Source organism: Mucor mucedo (assembly GCF_025094135.1).
Source record: "Mucor mucedo strain NRRL 3635 chromosome Unknown EV154scaffold_34, whole genome shotgun sequence".
Taxonomy (NCBI): Eukaryota; Fungi; Mucoromycota; class Mucoromycetes; order Mucorales; family Mucoraceae; genus Mucor; species Mucor mucedo.
This window is the reverse complement of record NW_026252318.1, coordinates 248,998-266,796: the sequence shown is the minus strand read 5'-3', so window position 1 is coordinate 266,796 and position 17,799 is coordinate 248,998. Positions and strand designations below refer to the sequence as shown.

Below are 17,799 nucleotides of genomic sequence, written 5' to 3'. Positions count from 1 at the left end.
TAGAGTTGATCGACTGGTGTTTGTTTTGGTGAAGGACGTTCTGCCCGAGTATGCTAACAACATCAGTCGTATCTTCTCGAAAGTTGGAAGAATGGGTCCTGAAGAAAGACGACATCGAACAAGAGAGATGCAGGCAGAGGCTATCAGTGCTGATGCTTTGGAACAAATGATCGAAACTGCGAGAGCTGATTCTGATGGTAGAAGTGTTTATGTTGTTTCTTCTTTCTCGACTTCTGGTGTAAGTTATGATGTTGTGGTGGAAGATCTACAAATGATCACTTGCAGTTGCCCTGACTTCCGCTTTAACAATATCGCATGCAAACACATGTATTTGTTGAAGCGTGATATGTCCATGTTCTCTGTATTTGAAGGTAAACATAAATACTATTGAAATCTTTACGGCTTCAAGTTTTTACTAACCTTAAATTGAATAGTTTCTTTCGACCCCACCTTCTCAACCATTCCCCAGAACTCGCCTGATAGCTCAGCTCTTCTTACTCCAACTGAACAAGCTTCCCCCATCTCCTCAAGCAATTCTTCAACAGAATTTGACACTCTGCTTTCGAGCATTCATAAACTTAAACGCCAACAATATACTTTGACCGAAACTGAGCTTGAAGAATTAAACAGCTTCAATCAATGGTTTCTCTCTCGTATCCACTCTTCAAACATTCCTCCTAATTCTAATTTTACTACACAAAGATAACCAGAAAAAATTAATAAACAACAAAAGCAAAGCAGTCTTCTACTTTAAAAACCCTCAAAAACGACGGCTAGGGAGTCCCGTCATCAAGCATATGAAAATTTTGATTATGAAGCTTTTTTTTTTGCATTTTCCATCCTCACACTCTCTGGTACGTAACTAAGGTGTTGCTGTACATCAGGGTTACTCGATGAGCATGAGTGTATCTTCACGACTAGATCGTATTGCTCTCCTCTTGTTTGTTTGCTCTATAAAGACCTAATGGGTGGCCAGAAACTCTTTGTATGATAAAGTAACATCCCTTGCTTATTGGCTCTGCAAAGACTTGATGGGCTGGATCAGATAAATTCTTTGTATGATTGAGTAACGCCCCTGCCGTTATGCTCAAGTGTATCTTTACGACTTGATCGTATCGCACTCCTTGAGTATATTCCTACTAAATGCCGAATAAGCTGGTGTATGAAATTTTTTTTGTGCATCTGACGATAACCCGTTTAAGTAGAGGCTGCCTGATGTATTGCACATTATATATTATGCTGATTTTAAAATATCACATTACTAACTAGTTCATCATCGTCTATTTATTTTATTATTATTTTTTTACTTTCGTGGTTACTGAGAAATTTGGAAGTATTATATCACTACAGCAAGACAATATCTCGCAACATTCACTAAAGACTGATACTTACAAGTGTTTACGGTAGTTACTACTTGGCAACTTATTAGAAACATGTCAAGCACAAGCATTTCCTTATTGTGTGAAGCAAGTATGTCGACCACCAAACGATTCAATTTACTTCTAATATTTTCTATTCCAAAGGTGAAGATGAGTTGTCCACATGAAAACTACTTCAAAATCCCGCACGTCAAATCATGGAAAGTATTAGACTTGTTTCGATCATTGCTGGCTGGTTATACACCAACTTCATACGATTGCATGTCATATTACGCACATGGATGGAATCAGCATTTGACACAGAGTTGAATGGTGGTATTCTTTAAGTAAAGGGATGAAATCTATCCGTATTCAGTGCACACCTTCCATAGTTGAAGTATTTTTTACTAGACTTTTAATTCCAGAAGACTTTTTTTTTTCCAAAAGGATTTCTTTTATGATTTAATAAAATGAAAAAGTCTGTGGTATATTGTTCCTGGTGCGTCCTCATCTACTGATGTCGATTCATCGATTGAGGAAAAATTGAATTCATATATCAATTGAGTTACGCAAATATTTTATTAGCTAGATTCAAATTCTTCACAACATCGTGTTCTACCCACAGAAGAAATAATGCAACTGGCAAAAATTTTGTCCATCGACGCACCTAAAGAAATTAGCCAAATTGAGTGTCTTTTACCAATTGATACAATCAATCCCAAATGTTGCAAACAGAAAATCCTCCGGTTCTCTTTGGCGTAAGCTTTCTCGCTCCCATCTCTCCCTCCTCTCATATTTTATTCTCTTGTATTCCAATATCATGTATGACTTTTAAACAAAGCATAGCCAAGTCATTCATTTCTATATAAAGGTTTTTAAACTAATTTCATTTATAAAGTTATTGAGATTTATCAAATAGTTAATGCGGCAGTACGACTTTTAAATTTCTGATTTTTGTGAAAAGAAAAGAATCTACGACAAATGCGATTTTGCCTGGTCAAAAAGCGTCAACTGACACTGGAGGCACTATAAGTGACCAAATGAGGGTCAAAAAAGTGACCGGTTGACGGCAATTTAACATTTGTACCATTTTAACTAAAATAGGTTGTATTTAATCTATTGGTGCAACTATAAACTTTTTTTATTTCAAATCGATCATTTACATAAGTGTCGAAAATAAGTGGTGTCTATACTAAAGCAAAAAAATTCAGAAAGCTTCTGGTACAAAATAATGGCTTAAATTATTCTTCTATTGAAAAAACATTCAACTAATGCCCCAACAAGAATATTTAATACCTATAAGGGTGCGTGACCTAAATTGTATGCATAGTTGATGACTGTGCGCTTTTTTTTTTGGAAAAAAATATGACAAATTTCCTTACACCCCTGCATGATTGGGGGAAGTCAATTATTTGTACCTGAAAAAAATTTCCTGGTAACAAAATACGAATTACAGCTCCATTTAAAAAAAGTTTTAATATATGTACAAAAGAAAAAAAAAAGATGTATATTTCTAATAGGGTAATTGTATAGTGATATTCTCTGCGACAGCAATACCTTTGGTCACTACGGATTCAGCACTGGCAACACAACCCTCTAGTAATGGGATGCCTTTCCAACAATAAGAACCTACAAACCAGATACCGTTTTTGCCTTGACATGGACCTAAGGTAGGCTCTGATTCGTCCTTTGTGGTTTGAAATAAGTCTTGCAGTGCTCGTTTGGATTGTAAAGTGACTGTGGCACGCTCAAACCAGGTGACAGACAGGATTTTCTTTGGGTCTACAGCCAGACAAGGATTGGTTGTTTGCATGTATACACTGCCTTTACTGATACTGCTGTGAGTCATGTTTAAAATGTGGGTTGCCATGGTAGTATCATGAGGAAAGGGTACAATTAAATGGCTCTCTCCAGGATCGACCGATTTATCCACGATGGCCAAATTCAGGGCCCTCCAGTTACTCGGGTCAGTAGGGAGCAATCTGGTGTCAGTATGATTGATGACGAGGGCGGAATCATAGTGGAATTTTTTGAGCATGTCCATCTGAAGCTGAACAGATTGGACTGATTCTGTGTACGCTTGAAGTGAATTTGATTGTTCTTTCAAAGCATTGGTATAAGCTTGTAGCATGGAAATAGCTTGGTTTCCCTGAGTTGCAAAAATAATATGATCGACATCGTAATTTTCACCATGTTCATCGATCAATCGAAATTTTGTTGTTTTGTTGGGTTGAATGCTCATAATTTGTGTGTTCAGGTGAACGTGCTTGAGCGGAGCAGATATGGTTTGTACCACACGTTGCACGCCGCACGCAACAATGTAAGATTCCTGGAATAAACCAACTGCCATGTACTCTATAAAAATAGATATTAGTGTTTTATAACAATGAATTGTATACAATTTTTTTACCGAGAATATCAGAGGCTGGATACTTTAGCATGGAATCATATGAATTTGTACATACAGCAGCAAACAAAGGCACAAATATCTCATGAACAAAAAACGGGTGAAATTTATATGTTTTAAAAAAATCGCCCAAGGTCATGTTACAAATGGAATGGTCGGGATCTGTTAAATGACCGGCATGGTGAAAGTAAAGAGAGATGGCCATTATCCAAACATAAGACATGGCAACAACAAAAGCTCTCCAGAGAAAATTACCTATCTCTGTTAGGTAGTCCCAAAAGGTTGTAATGGTATTGGATGTGACCATATCTAAATAACCCACAGTACGTGCACCACTGTACACTAGGTAGGAATTATGGTCGGTGTATGAAGCTACTTGGGATGGATCTATCGAAGATTGTCTCTTCTTTGCCGATTGCATGATTCTGTACCAACCAAAACTGAAATTGGCTTTTTTAGCTGGAATATCGAGATGCTCGTATAACTTTGATAAATGAGAGTAATAACCTAATCCTTTTGTGTTTAGTATTATGAAAAATAGGGTGGATTTCCTAGGTCACTTTACCAGACATGTAGGAACGCATAGGTACCTGTTATTTTTATGATAAATTAGGAAAGTGGGGGACTAACAGGTATTTATTGTCTTGTTTGCTTACATCAATTCTGAAATCTTTCTCGGGTCCAACGGAAATAGAAGCAGCATCCATGCCTAATTCTGTATTCTTTTCAAACACATGGACTTCAAACTTTTTATCTCCCTCGATATGGCCTTGGGTTAACAAGTAGGCTGCTGAAAGTCCTGCTAAACCAGACCCAATCACAGCTACCTTGACTGTATCACTCATAATAAAAAGTATAAAGAAAAAAAAAATAATAAAAAAGGGGAGGGAAAGAAAAGACAATGGGATTTTTGCTTTTTAATTTGATCCCCCAACCGCGAATTATCCTTTTTTAAAACAAAAAAAAATAAGGGTAAAATAGCAGTCACGTACTTTTTGCACTCTCAGTGACGTTTTTGTCCATTTTAAGGATTTTGGCTCAGTAGGAAGAAAGAAAAATATTCTTTTTAAGACCATTTTAACTTTTAAATATGCTAGAATCACCCATTTTTAATGTAAACCATGCAGGGCTTACATTTGATTTTGAAGAATTCATTAAGAACGAACTTGGTTTAAAACTCGATAATCAGACCAAACGAGAAGGTAAGAGATACAGAAACACACAGAACAAAAAATGGGACAACTAACAACAGACATTAGATGAACCCATTTGTAAATACTATCTAAAAGGAACTTGCACAAAAGGCTCCAACTGTCAATTTAGACACAAGGGATACGATCGTGACAAGTCTGTTGTCTGTAAACATTGGCTGCGTGGACTGTGTAAGAAGGGCGATGGGTGTGAGTTTTTGCATGTGTTCAACATGAAGAAGATGCCGGAATGTTGGTTTTATTCAAAGTATGGTGAATGTTGTAATGGAGACGAGTGCATGTACCTTCATATTGATCCCGAGAGTAAGCAAAAGGAATGCCCCTGGTATGCGCGTGGATTTTGTAAACATGGTAAGTTGTGTTATAGGATCAGATATTTTGTATAAAATGCTGACTAAATTATGCGGGTGTAGGGCCTAATTGCCGTAATAAACATGTCCGAAAGCTTGTGTGTCAGAATTACCTGACAGGCTTCTGTCCTGATGGTCTCAACTGTCCTAATGGCCATCCTAAATATGAATTACCAGTCATGTATAATAATCAAAACGAAGGATCTGGAGATCAACCATCGCAACAGCCTTACCAGCATATCAACCATAATACCCAAGATGAGGATCATCATACAAAATCGTTTAGCAGACAACCTCATTTCCAACAAGGCACACAACAGCAACAGCAGCAACAAGGGGGACAACCAGGTAGTTTTAGAAAATTAGAGGATGTTACTTGTTACAAGTGTGGACAGCAAGGTCATTACGCCAATAGATGTCAACAGGGACGACCTGGCCCACCTAAATAAAACTCGATGCTTGTTTCCTAATTTCTGTATGCAGAGACACATCCAATGAATTATTTGAAACATTTTTTTTTTTTGTGGTGCATATGAGATGCTGAAATAAATATTTTTACGACAACAAATAGTGTTTTAATTTAACCTTTGTAGAATTCCATAATAGAAATAACAGAATTTTTTTTGATGTGGAAGAGACACATGCGAAACAAAGAAAAGAGGTCTGACATTAAAAATGTTTAGTCTGTTCTCGACCCACTTGCCTTTTGTGATTTAGCCAAGCTTCTTATCCATAAAAAAATTGAGACATGTTTGTTTCCCGTTTTGTCCGACCCGAAAACATTGATCTACACACTTATAAAAAGGACCTTGGTTTCTTATATTTTTTTATTTTTCATTGTTTTATATCGCATTAAATAACTCATACACATATGGACTCTGTACCTTCTTATAACCGCATTATTTTTGATAAAATTTCAAAGGGTCCCATCACTAGCTACTTATTAGGTACATAACATTTAAAGAATACACATTTTGTTATCATATAATTAACAATTGGTACCAAATAGATTATGTGACTAGAGAGTATGAAGCCATTATATCGTGTCCGACAAGTAATAAAAGACACCGCAGTGACAGTGTAGAAGACTGTTATAACCATAGCAAATCATCTCGATTACAAATGTCAAATAGCGGGTTACCATCACCACCGTTGTCATCACCCGAAAGCAAATACGAATATAATACCAATCATATTTCGCGACCTCCGACACCACCTTATAGTAATAGTGTGCCGCTGCGGTCCTATATCGAATCTGTGGTTGAAAAATCGCGCATTGATACTGGCACGCTGTTAACATCGCTGTCGTATGCCCGCCGCTTAAAATCCAAATTAGCCAGCACATCCAAGGGCATGGAATGTACCCATCACCGGATTTTCTTGGCAACCCTTATTATCGCATCCAAATATATCCACGACACTGCTCTTAAAAATAAATATTGGGTGACTTATGCTCAAATGTTTTCTGCCTCTGAAATCAATTTGATGGAGAAGCAATTACTACAACTCTTGGTAAGTTACTTGTGTGTCATTTAAAGTCAAATAAAGCATGCTAAACTCTTTCTTTCTGTTTTTTTTAGGACTATAACCTAGAAATCAAATGGGCCGAATACAACGTCATTGTGAATGATACCGTTCAAGTCTATTTCCAAAATAATTACTCGAAAGAGTCTGTACCTCCCCTTCCTCCTCCTTCATCTCAAAAATTTCACACTCATAATCTATTAAATCGCTTAAATCCTTTACCTACGTAATATATCACAAGCTTTCTCTTTCCGGAAATAATAAAACTTTCATTCTTTTTTTTTTATACGTCATCTCGCACAATTTTCATTGATTTATTCGTGATACATCGTTTTTTAAAAGGCCGGACCCCTCCACGCATGAAGCCATACATGCATATTTTACTTCACTGGCACAAAAAAAAAAAAAAAAAAAAAAAAATGCCCATGTTCATTATCAACGGGATTGGGGACATGTTTTCAACATCCGTGAGATCCTTAAAAAAAAAGCTTAAATAAGACTATCGGGCACAAAAAAAGCAAGCTAAAACAGGGAACCTTCTAAAAAAGTGATTGTCTTTCCGCGAATAAACCAGATCCGAATTACATCCAAGAAGAAAGGAAGGAACACCGTTAGCAAACGATATGCACATATATGACTTTAAAGATGAGCTCATCTTCCCACCCAGGACGTTTCATTCAAATGTATAGATGAAAAAAAAAAGTCAAGTAGCTGGGGTTAAACCAAATCAGCTAGGACTAATTAAATCGTTGACGCTAATTAATCACCTGGGGTTTTGCTTAAAAAAAAAGGGATTAGCACCCATTTGAAAAAGGGTTCCACTTTACGGCAGGTCCGAGAGCATGCCATCCATAGATGGTCCAAATAGTAGATCAATAGTAAATGATCTCCCGCGTTCTGTCAGTGCTTTCGTTTTGCTCTAGGTCTAGGCATCTTTTTTTGTTTGTTTTCCCACAAACATGAGTAAAAAACGTTCAAATGGTCTTTTTTTTTTCACAAATATTGATACATGAAAGATTTTCAATGTACGATGCAAAATTTTAATAGATACGCACTGAAAGTACACCAATAATGCACATACCCGACATACAAAAAAAAAAAGATCTTCAATAAACAGTTTTTGGGTAGTACTCCATGTCTCACGTTAGTTCTCTTTTAGTCCTGATTGGCTAATTACGATTTGTTTAGGATTAGACAACAAGTAAGTTTGTAAACACTTGATTTCAACAGGTGAAAATCAATCATATTCCCCCCATTGAATCACATGGGTATTTCAAGCAAATATGATTATAAAGGAGTGTTTGGTGCAACCTTTTCAGAAACTATCCATACGCTTGAGAGAAAAAAATCACACACTTTAGGGATCAATCATAAGCAACCGTAGAGAACTGTGTTAAGCCTCATGTGGCTGTGAAATGTTAAGAACCATAGCTTTGATAATGATCCAGAGAAGGATATCTCCGTAATTTAAGTTACGAAATTGAAAACCAAAAACTCAACCACAATTATGTTCTGAATTGGCATATTAGCATTTCTGCTTAACCAAATAGCATACTCAACAAAGTTCATTTCTCGATTGGTGGCATTCAACGTTTCGTTTAACAGGGCTTCTTGGGACATTTGATTTCACAGAACTATCACGTATATGTACAAATTAACTGACCATTTGTACATTTAAGGGATGAGTCACTATTTCCTAAAACCGTTTTCTTTGATTTTCTTCTATCATGAAAAAATCATCTTACTAAGTCTGCCCAATTAAGGATGGCACAAGCTCTTTGTATGACTCAGCAAAACGGTTCATTGATAGGCGAATGGACCCGCAGGTCTTTCGTGTCAATCTAAGCCTTGTTGAAATTTAATGTTCCTTGACACTAGAAATTGACGAGTTACAGATTCCTTTTTATGTATAGATGAAGTTGTATTTACTACACAAGTATATGATCTGTGCCTTCTCTTCCTGTTATTTAACTTGATTCTCGACATAAATCAAATATGCCCATACAAATTATCAAGGGAATATAATTCTTATTAAATAAATCTATATCTGATTGTTAAATCATTGATAAAATGAATATAAGATAAAGTTGTCTTCATTTTTGTAAGGAGGACCCTCCAAAAAGTTTGGTCTAAGTTTATATTAGATTATTAGAATATTTTGTAACCAAACTTCCATTTGGTAAAAAAAACAAAAAAAACGGTACCTGTGAGGTAGACGATTACAATCAATGGGGTGATAGTAACAATGATAATAACAACTCAAAAGTCCTCTGGCAACAACAGGAAGAAGTAAACCGAGTCAGCACTGACATTTCTATTTCCTAACAAAATTACATTTGCAGTCCCTTAGCAACCACCACTACAGTAGAAGGCATTGGAAAAATAAGTTTAGCAAATGTAGCTGAAACCATGACACTTTCTGATTACGAATCTAGCAACCATAGATATTCGAGTTCTTTCTCACCATTCAAGCTCAATACCTTTGGATCGAAAGAGTTTCTCCTCACATATACCCACTTGCGCTCTCCGATATCATGTTCATAGGAAAGAATCCATGCGATCCTAAATCACATAAATTAACTATTTTGAAGAAGCCATTAGAAGAATTTTCTTTACTACGTATGGTTCTTTCGGCTTCTACCAGTTAGATCATAAATTTCAGCTAATGTTACAACCACTGATAATATCAGCTGTTGTTCGTTGTCCAAACTCAACACCGAAAACAAAATTTATCAGCATCAATCAGTGACAGCACGGATAAGGCTATGATAACATTATCACAATCCATTAAATTTTGGTGTAGAGGCATTACCTTTCAATTGAAGCTATGTTTCCAAATCTTGGCTTGCCTTTTGTGGACGTGTAAGGTCTCCAGCCCTTTCCCTATCCATAAAGCTGGTATACCTCTTAGCATAATTTTGTTAAACTGAACAAAGCGGTTAAAAACGACAGTAGTTATGTGATAAACATGTGCAGATAGCATTCTGTTGTACTCAGTGACTCAAAAAATTTGAACAGTGTTCATATTATATATTTCCCTAAACTCACAGACTCTAAAATTCTTACGTCGCTAGTTTAAGTTCTTGATTAACAACTGATCTTTAATATTAGTAATTTGACCTAAAGATAATGGGTGAAATATAAGGACCTTCTAAGTTCAAAGTAAATGTAAAACTTAATTTAATATTACAACAGAAGATTACTTCGAAACCTGTCCACTGCATAATTAACTATGTATTAAGTCAATTTAACTTGGCTCAATTATGTAACTGATACTTTATACTCAAATTATGTTCAACAATACATAGAATTTCGATAACAGATGGCTTACACGTTATCATCAGTATCATTTCTCTTGTATATAGACAACAAGGTTAATGTTGATCATACTAAATCTTGAGAGCTGGAAATAGATTCTATAGCAATGGTATTGGTTTACGTAACGCACATCAGTGATTTCGTTGCAAAAATATTCCTCTCGCGCGAGCAAATCGTATGTGATTAAATTATTTGTATAAACATTCATATCGAATGTCTGTAATGGCAATGTGTGTTAAAAAGTTATTCAACTAGCCAGTAATTGTTACAAAGTCATATCATGATTGCAACCATCGGGAATTTTTACATGGTTAATTTGTGAAGATCCATATATAGACCACTACAGTCAGGAGGGTATCCTATAAAACATTTATAGGTATTCGAAAGCTTTTCCATAAAACAGTTCAATCTAATATCGCTATTATAACTCTTAACATGACAGAGACACTTACTTTCTGAGTACTTTGTTCTCGCTCGATTAGTTCTAACATCTGTTGTTATTTATTCTAAAATATAAAACGATATCGAGAGCAACGGCAGTGCAGCAAAAACCACAAGAGTTTAAAATCGGAGAGTCTCTCTTACAAATACACATATGGTTACACGTGTTTTTTATTCTTTGCAGGAATGATACATTTGACAATTTCACCCAGCATAGATGTTTTTTTTATTTTTTTTACAGTTTTATTTGTTTTTTTTTTCAATAAATTACAAATATTTATAGACAAGGAAAGGGATTGCTGTGTATTATATTTAATCTGAGAAAGTGGGAGAAGCGACAACAGCAGCAGCTTCAGGTTGACGTTGTTGTTGTTGTTGGGCAACTGGTGAGTTGACGTTCAATAACAAGGTGTCGGAATCAAGCATGACCTTGTTACCGGAACGAGCAATGACACTGGCGATTTCACGAGCAGCTTCGATTCTCTTTAACTCAAGGAAACCGGGCTTGTTCTCGATGGCTTGACCAATCAATTCAGCAGACTTGGCCTCACCTTGAGCGCGCACAATAATCGATTGCTTCTCTTGGATAGCTTTGTCGACAATGAAGGCAGCACGTTGAGCATCTTGTTGAGAAATTTGCTTGGCTTCAACAGCAGCTTCGAATACAGGTGAAAATCCAACATGTGTAATAGAGACATCATCTAAAATAATGTTGAAACGCAAGGCACGACGCACCAAGTTCTCACGAACAAGACGAGAGACGCGCTCACGTTGTGTAATCAATTGAGAGGCAGTGAATTGAGCAACAACTGACTTTAAGACTTCGTTCACAATCGAAGGCAAGATACGTTCATCATAATCTTGTCCAAGTGTACGATACACAGTAGCAAGCTCATCCACGCGAGGCTTGGAAAGTACACGACAGGTAATGTTGACCATTTGTAAATCTGTCATATATTCATCAATCAAACTATTCCCCACTAACATTAAATAAAATCTCCTCTTATATATTCTTACCCTTGGTACCGGTCAAAGAAGCAACATTACGAGGCTTTGCACGGACATCGTAAGTAATGGGTGTTTCGAACCAGGGGATCATGAAGTGAGTACCTTCGTTATAAACAGTGTTTTGGACACCAAATAAACGAGTATACTTGATAGCTCTGTGACCACCATCAACTAAACAAAGAATATCAATATGGGATAAGGAAAAATTTATTTCAAAGAAAGAAAATTACCGTTGAAAAGAGAGGCATTGACACCATAACCTAAAGCACCCAAAATGACAAGAGCACCAGTGGCGGCACCAGCACCTTTACCGGCACCTTGAGGGAAAAGACCTCCTAATCTTTGTGCTGCTTGCTTTGCTTGTTGAGCCATTTTTATATTAAATTGAGTTAAAAAGAAGAAAGGAAATTTTAAACCCTGCCAAAAAGTTAACATCGTCCCTTGACGTTGCGCTTATCCAATTAAAATCTATTCCTGGGTTTGAAACAGGTTTTTGTTTGTGTGTGTGTGTGTGTTTGAAATGGGTGTAGTTTTTTTTTTATGCGTATTATTTTTCATTAATCAAATAGAATCATGGATCTCAACTTTTTTACTGATTTGCAGAACTCGCTTGAACAAGAAACGAATAGAAAAGATGTACATTAGGTTGAAATAACAATTAATAGAATGATATTAATCGTTTGAAACAATGCATAGGAAATTCGTTCAACTGTCAAGGAACTTGATCGTGCCTGCAGAAAACAAAACGCGACATTGAATCAAATTCACGCTGATCCTACAGGACCAGGTAAGAATACACTTTTATAAAAAGACTCCCGGAGCTCACTGTAAGATTCTTTTAGTTCCTGCTGTTGATTTCAACGAGATCAAGCAAACTTTACATTCATTGGCAGCATTGATTCCTGACAATGAGTTTTACAAGTATAACGATTTGTGGTCCAGATCCACACAACAGGCTGTATTTTTGATTATTTTCCAATCTTATTTAACAAGAGGTGAAATCATAAACATCATTCCTGTTGTCGAAGAAACCTTGGGTGGTAAAGATGTCTCTCTTTTAAACTATCACTCGTTTTAAATTTTTTATTTCTTATTCGCAGTCAAGGTGGATATTCATAATAATTTGAACGAATTTCATATTCAGCTTGAAGATATCCTCCATGCCTACATCTCCTTAATTAGTGAATTGGTATGACACTCATTAAGGTTTATACGTAATCTCGCTAATCTATCTTATAAATACACAGTCTAGATTATCAGTCAATGCTGTTACAGTGGGAGATTATGAAAGACCTCTTATTATTTCTAAGCACGTCAAAGATCTCAGTGCTGGATTTCAAGTATTGAACTTGAAGAACGACATGTTGCGTAAAAGGTAGTTTTTTTTAAAAATAAGAGTAGATTGGATATTAAAAGGGAATATGGGAATAGATTTGATGGTATCAAATACGACGTAAAGAAAATTGAAGAGGTTGTGTATGACATTACATTGCGCGGATTACATCAATCAAGCAAGAAGAGAGCCTTGGATACCGGAGAGGACGATGTAGATCAATCAAAGATTAAAAAAACTGAATAAACCTTTTCGGGGGTCAAATTTGGTTTTAAAAAACCGACCTTTAAACCAAATCCAAACACAAGGTTGGGGGTGGGTGGGTGGGTGGGGCGAGAGAGAGAGAGTGCCAAGCAAAAGGGAAAAAAATAAAGAGGTAAAGGCAAAATGTATTGGTCTACATGGTCATTTACATTATTACCTGTTATAGGCTCGAGCTAATTTTTGACAGCGCATTCATCCTCGAAATCGAACATTTTTAAACATAGCAGGGCACTAGTTTAAAATAAAATGTCTCAAATTTTAAGGTATCCGTAATGTTGTACCTTTCAGCACTTCAGTGTTACTTGACGCGGTTTGTATGATAAAAGTTTCTTGTTTTTATCAGAAATAAACCGATAGATGAGGAGATTACTCATCTAAATATGCACTGTGAACAAAAACTTTCGAATCAAGTTTACTGCTCTAACTATGTTACATAATACTTGTATCTGTGATATTTAAATAAGTCGCTCATTTGGTTGTGCGATTAATGATCTGTTCAAATGTATTAACAGAAAGTAAATTGATAAGCAAGGCATATAACAGTTGTCTCAATTTTCATTTGTAGTAGGGTGTGTATTTCTTGGATGACAGCTTTTGGCGATCATCAGTTAAATGCCGGGCACACGGAGATGAGAAGAAACATTTAAAATCGAGAGTATAAGTGGAGAGAAGGCCGCTTCTGTAGACGACACCATACTGTTGATGCCTCTTTCCAGCTACGACATGTTGACACGACATTTAGGCATAGTTCTGAAATAGGCTGGATAGGGAAGAATTGTTGATCACCGGTCTTGTTTCTAGGATACACGCCCTTTTAGAGCTAGCTCGAAATTATTCACGAATGCTACAGATAGTATTCAAGTCTACTGTTCGACGTGTTACGATACCTTTCAATTCATTCCTGTAATACCACCATGATACAGAGACATCAATGATACAACAAACATGCATCACATTTAAAAAAGTGTAGTTTTGACATGAGAAAATCCCACTTTTAAACAATGAACAATAGCAAAAAGTTTTTTTACAGTTAACTCGGTGAAAAATGACTTTAAAAAAGTGGTTTCCTTTTTGGTGGCAGTTCTCCGGGAGGGTGTGCATGCTATTCTCGCTGTTATCTCTAATTTGTATAGGATTAGTCACTTGGTCGTGTTAAGCATAGTTCTTATCTTTTTTTTCTCTCTCTTTCCTTTTTATGCATATACATATATGCATCGTTTCTTAATTAACACTCGGTATGCCTTTTTATAGATTAAATAATAAAGTTGTGAATGATTACAAACTATTGTTCCATCATTTTGTTTTCTGAATATTAATTTGTTGGCTTTTAAAATCGTGTCAAACAGCGTGAGCCTATATTAAGTAATAAAGTGAGTGACTGTAGACCAATACCAGTAGACAGAATTGTTTGTCGTTCCTAATACAATTCCAGTTGATTCCACTCCGACATCCAATGTGATACATGCTCTCTGAGCCACGCTTTATTTTTCCTTTTTTCAATAAACAAATATGTCCCTTTCTTCCCTATATCTTTCTAAGCCGCGCATCGTGGAGTAACTATGGAGAATATCAATCATCAACAACATGGTGAATCATCGCAACAACAACAACAACAATTATACACGCGAGAAGACGTTGAACGATTATTTAAAGAATTCAGACGTGAAGAGCAGAGAAACGCAGAGGAAGCATCACAAGGAGCACCCCTTCCTTTGGTCATATCATCCGAATTGGAAAGCTATAATACGCAACAATTACGAGACAACTTTAAAAGATACAGAAGACATATACAAAAATATCAAGATGAATACTGGACAATTGGAGAATCAATCGATAAACCACTCATCCCAGAACTTAAGAAGGCTACAATGGACGTATTCCAAACAGTTAGTACCCTATATAAGGGCTCAGAAAATACAAGAATCCAAGCAAGAGCAGCTACAGAAATCTTTGAACAATTATCATACCTGCAGAACAGAGTTCAATTTGCCTCAGAAGAAGACAGAGATATGTTCAAAAATACTATTGAGCAAGTCCAAAAACTATCAGTCTATGGCTGGGGATCAGCTTCTTTGCAAGACCGAGAAACCAAGGCTTTGGCTACCAAATATATACAACTACCAAACACCCTTAAACATTTGGCGTCAGGAGAAGATGAGGGAAAATCAAGAAACGCCTTTGGATCCGAATTCATACAGGAGCTTAACAAAGCAAGATTTGAACAGCAGGTCGTCAGGGGAGCAGCGTACAATGGAACGAGAGGACGCGGTAGTTTTAGAGGACGAAGTTTTGGACGTGGAGGATTCAGAGGATTTGGAGGAACTTATGGACATAGTGGATCCCGTGGAAGAGGTCAACATTTTCAACCAGGAGGACGGGGAAGAGGTGCCCCCTTCTCTCATCAACAAGACAACACCTCACCTCCAGCAACCAGCAACGAAGCCAACCAATAATTCAACAACAAGCTCAAGCTCAACAAAATTTACAACAACAACTACAACAACTCAATCGACAGCATCAACAACTCGCGAAGATACAACAACATCAACAACATCAACAACATCAACTCAATCAGGAACATCAAAAACCGAATCAGCAACATCAACATCAACAATTCAGGCAACAAAATCAAGAGCAAGAACGCCGAAATCAACAAAAAGAACGCCAAAATCAACAAGAAAGCACAAACAACCATTACGTTATTCCGGAAGACGGAATTTACCCAGGAGGTCGACTCAGCAAGTTTCAAGACAGGTGGAAGGAAATCACTCCTCATCCATGGCCATTATCAGTTGTATCCCAAGGTTATCAGCTCCAATTTGCAAAGAAACCAATTCCATGGAAATCTCATCGAATGAGGATGTCGTTGGAGGATCAGCAAGCAGTGGATGTAGCAGTCAAGAAATTTCAAGCCGCAGGAATAATAGAGGTGTCACCAACCCAAAACAAACAATTTCTGTCCAATCTGTTTACGATTCAAGAACCGAACAAGAGAAGACCAATCCTGGACTGTCAGAAGTTGAATCAGTTCATACAATGCAACCACTTCAAGATGGAGGGTGTTCCTGCCTTGCGGGATATAATAGAGAAGAACGATTACATTTGCAAACTGGATCTCAAGGATGCTTATGTAGTGGTCCCAATCCACCCCCAATCCAGGCCATACTTGACATTCGAAAACAAGAATGTAGTGTACCAATACAGATCCCTAGCGTTTGGACTCAGTGTCGCACCGAGAGTATTCTCAAAGTTGATGAGATATGCAATCGAACCATTGAGGAAACAAGGCTTTCGGCTGGTTTATTATCTGGACGACATTTGCCTGTTATCAAAATCAAAGATGGAAGCAGAGAATCTATGCAAGGTAGTAATCAAACATTTGGAATCGTTAGGATTTATGATAAATCGAGAGAAGAGTATACTGACCCCATCGCAATCACAGGAGTTTCTGGGGTTCCAATTCGACACAAAAAGGATGACCCTTTCAGTACCGCAGCAGAAGATAAAGAAGTTGATACAACGGGTGAGACAAGCTCAGAATTCGAAAGTTCCTCGGTCGTGCAGGTGGATAGCAAGCTTGCTTGGCAAGATGACTTCAGTAATACCGGCAATTGGAGAGGCTTTGCTTCACATACGGTATCTCCAGCGAGACCTGTCGAAGAGTCTGAAGGGGAATCGCCAGAGATGGGACAGCATATGCAACTTGTCAAAATTAAGCCAAGAAGAACTGAAATGGTGGCAGGAGTTCATGGTGTTAAAGAATGGCCTACCAATCCACAAGATTCAGATGAAGGATGCAAAGGTGACAATCTATGTCGATGCCTCAGACACAGGGTTTGGAGTGAGTTCACCTATGGTAACAACAGCTGGATTTTGGACTCAGGAGGAAAAAGAAAAATCAATCAATGTCAGAGAGTTGAAGACAATATATTTTGCCTTAAAGCTCCATGCCGTAAGATGCCAAAACTCTACAATAAGGATATTTTCGGACAGCATGACTGCATTGAAGTATACAACAAAAGCAGGGGGGACTACTTCTGTTTTTCTCCAGGATCTAGCACTGAAGATTCAGGAACTTTGCAACAAGTACAAGTTGGAAGTTCAATATCAACATATCCCGGGGGTTCTAAATGTAGCAGCGGACAAGTTGAGTCGGCTGAAGATGCCGTTATACGAGTCGACAATTCCAAGGAAAATGTTTCAACAAATTCAGCAGCAATGGGGACCACTAAAGATCGATGCCTTTGCTTCACACCACAATCACCAAGTAAAGAGATATTGGAGCTTAATTCCGGATCCAACTGCAGAAGCAACCGATGCCTTTCATCAAAGGTGGATGAAGAAGGGAATGTATTTGAATCCGCCATGGAAGTTGATTCCAAAGGTGATCCAGAAAATGAAGAAAGAGAAGATAACAAGAGCAGTACTAGTAACTCCGTATTGGCCAACCCAATTTTGGTTTCCTATGATCCTGAACCTGAGACACCTAGCTCCTCCTATAATCATGCAGAAGAACAAGAAATGGAAATTAGCCGCTTGGCTACTATCAACAAAGTGAGACAGAAAATAGGAATGAAGAAGAGAA

The 17,799-nt window shown here is 37.2% G+C and overlaps 6 protein-coding genes across 6 annotated transcripts; 3 read left to right on the top strand and 3 right to left on the bottom strand.

Annotated features, from left to right (window-relative positions):
• Positions 1–917: 917 nt before the first annotated feature.
• Positions 918–1,136, bottom strand: EV154DRAFT_418802 (uncharacterized protein; the record flags this gene model as incomplete). The annotated part of the gene is made up of 2 exons (XM_051595855.1): positions 918–1,008; positions 1,072–1,136. Coding segments are annotated over 2 exons (156 nt in total), but the record flags the coding sequence as incomplete, so codon positions are not given.
• A 1,674-nt stretch (positions 1,137–2,810) lies between these two features.
• Positions 2,811–4,680, bottom strand: EV154DRAFT_505148 (uncharacterized protein). Its single transcript, XM_051601145.1, has 4 exons — positions 4,422–4,680; positions 4,331–4,355; positions 3,769–4,272; positions 2,811–3,713 (listed from the first exon to the last, which is right to left on the bottom strand). Exons 1-4 carry the CDS (start codon positions 4,608–4,610, stop codon positions 2,872–2,874), a joined length of 1,560 nt encoding a protein of 519 aa, XP_051458854.1. The 5' UTR covers positions 4,611–4,680; the 3' UTR covers positions 2,811–2,871.
• A 144-nt stretch (positions 4,681–4,824) lies between these two features.
• On the top strand, positions 4,825–5,891 carry EV154DRAFT_601735 (cleavage and polyadenylation specific factor 4, 30kDa). Its single transcript, XM_051607246.1, has 3 exons — positions 4,825–4,967; positions 5,025–5,327; positions 5,390–5,891. The coding sequence occupies exons 1-3, from the start codon at positions 4,856–4,858 to the stop codon at positions 5,773–5,775; spliced, it is 801 nt and encodes a 266-aa protein (XP_051458853.1). The 5' UTR covers positions 4,825–4,855; the 3' UTR covers positions 5,776–5,891.
• A 282-nt stretch (positions 5,892–6,173) lies between these two features.
• On the top strand, positions 6,174–7,143 carry EV154DRAFT_505146 (uncharacterized protein). The gene is made up of 3 exons (XM_051601144.1): positions 6,174–6,273; positions 6,336–6,838; positions 6,907–7,143. Exons 1-3 carry the CDS (start codon positions 6,198–6,200, stop codon positions 7,078–7,080), a joined length of 753 nt encoding a protein of 250 aa, XP_051458852.1. The 5' UTR covers positions 6,174–6,197; the 3' UTR covers positions 7,081–7,143.
• A 3,647-nt stretch (positions 7,144–10,790) lies between these two features.
• Positions 10,791–11,989, bottom strand: EV154DRAFT_462755 (prohibitin-2; the record flags this gene model as incomplete). The annotated part of the gene is made up of 3 exons (XM_051597601.1): positions 10,791–11,556; positions 11,627–11,788; positions 11,848–11,989. The coding sequence occupies 3 exons, from the start codon at positions 11,987–11,989 to the stop codon at positions 10,922–10,924; spliced, it is 939 nt and encodes a 312-aa protein (XP_051458851.1). The 3' UTR covers positions 10,791–10,921.
• A 111-nt stretch (positions 11,990–12,100) lies between these two features.
• EV154DRAFT_543287 (Translin) lies at positions 12,101–13,265 on the top strand. Its single transcript, XM_051604550.1, has 6 exons — positions 12,101–12,253; positions 12,314–12,404; positions 12,460–12,657; positions 12,718–12,806; positions 12,865–12,992; positions 13,049–13,265. Exons 1-6 carry the CDS (start codon positions 12,191–12,193, stop codon positions 13,194–13,196), a joined length of 717 nt encoding a protein of 238 aa, XP_051458850.1. The 5' UTR covers positions 12,101–12,190; the 3' UTR covers positions 13,197–13,265.
• The last annotated feature ends 4,534 nt before the right edge of the window (positions 13,266–17,799 follow it).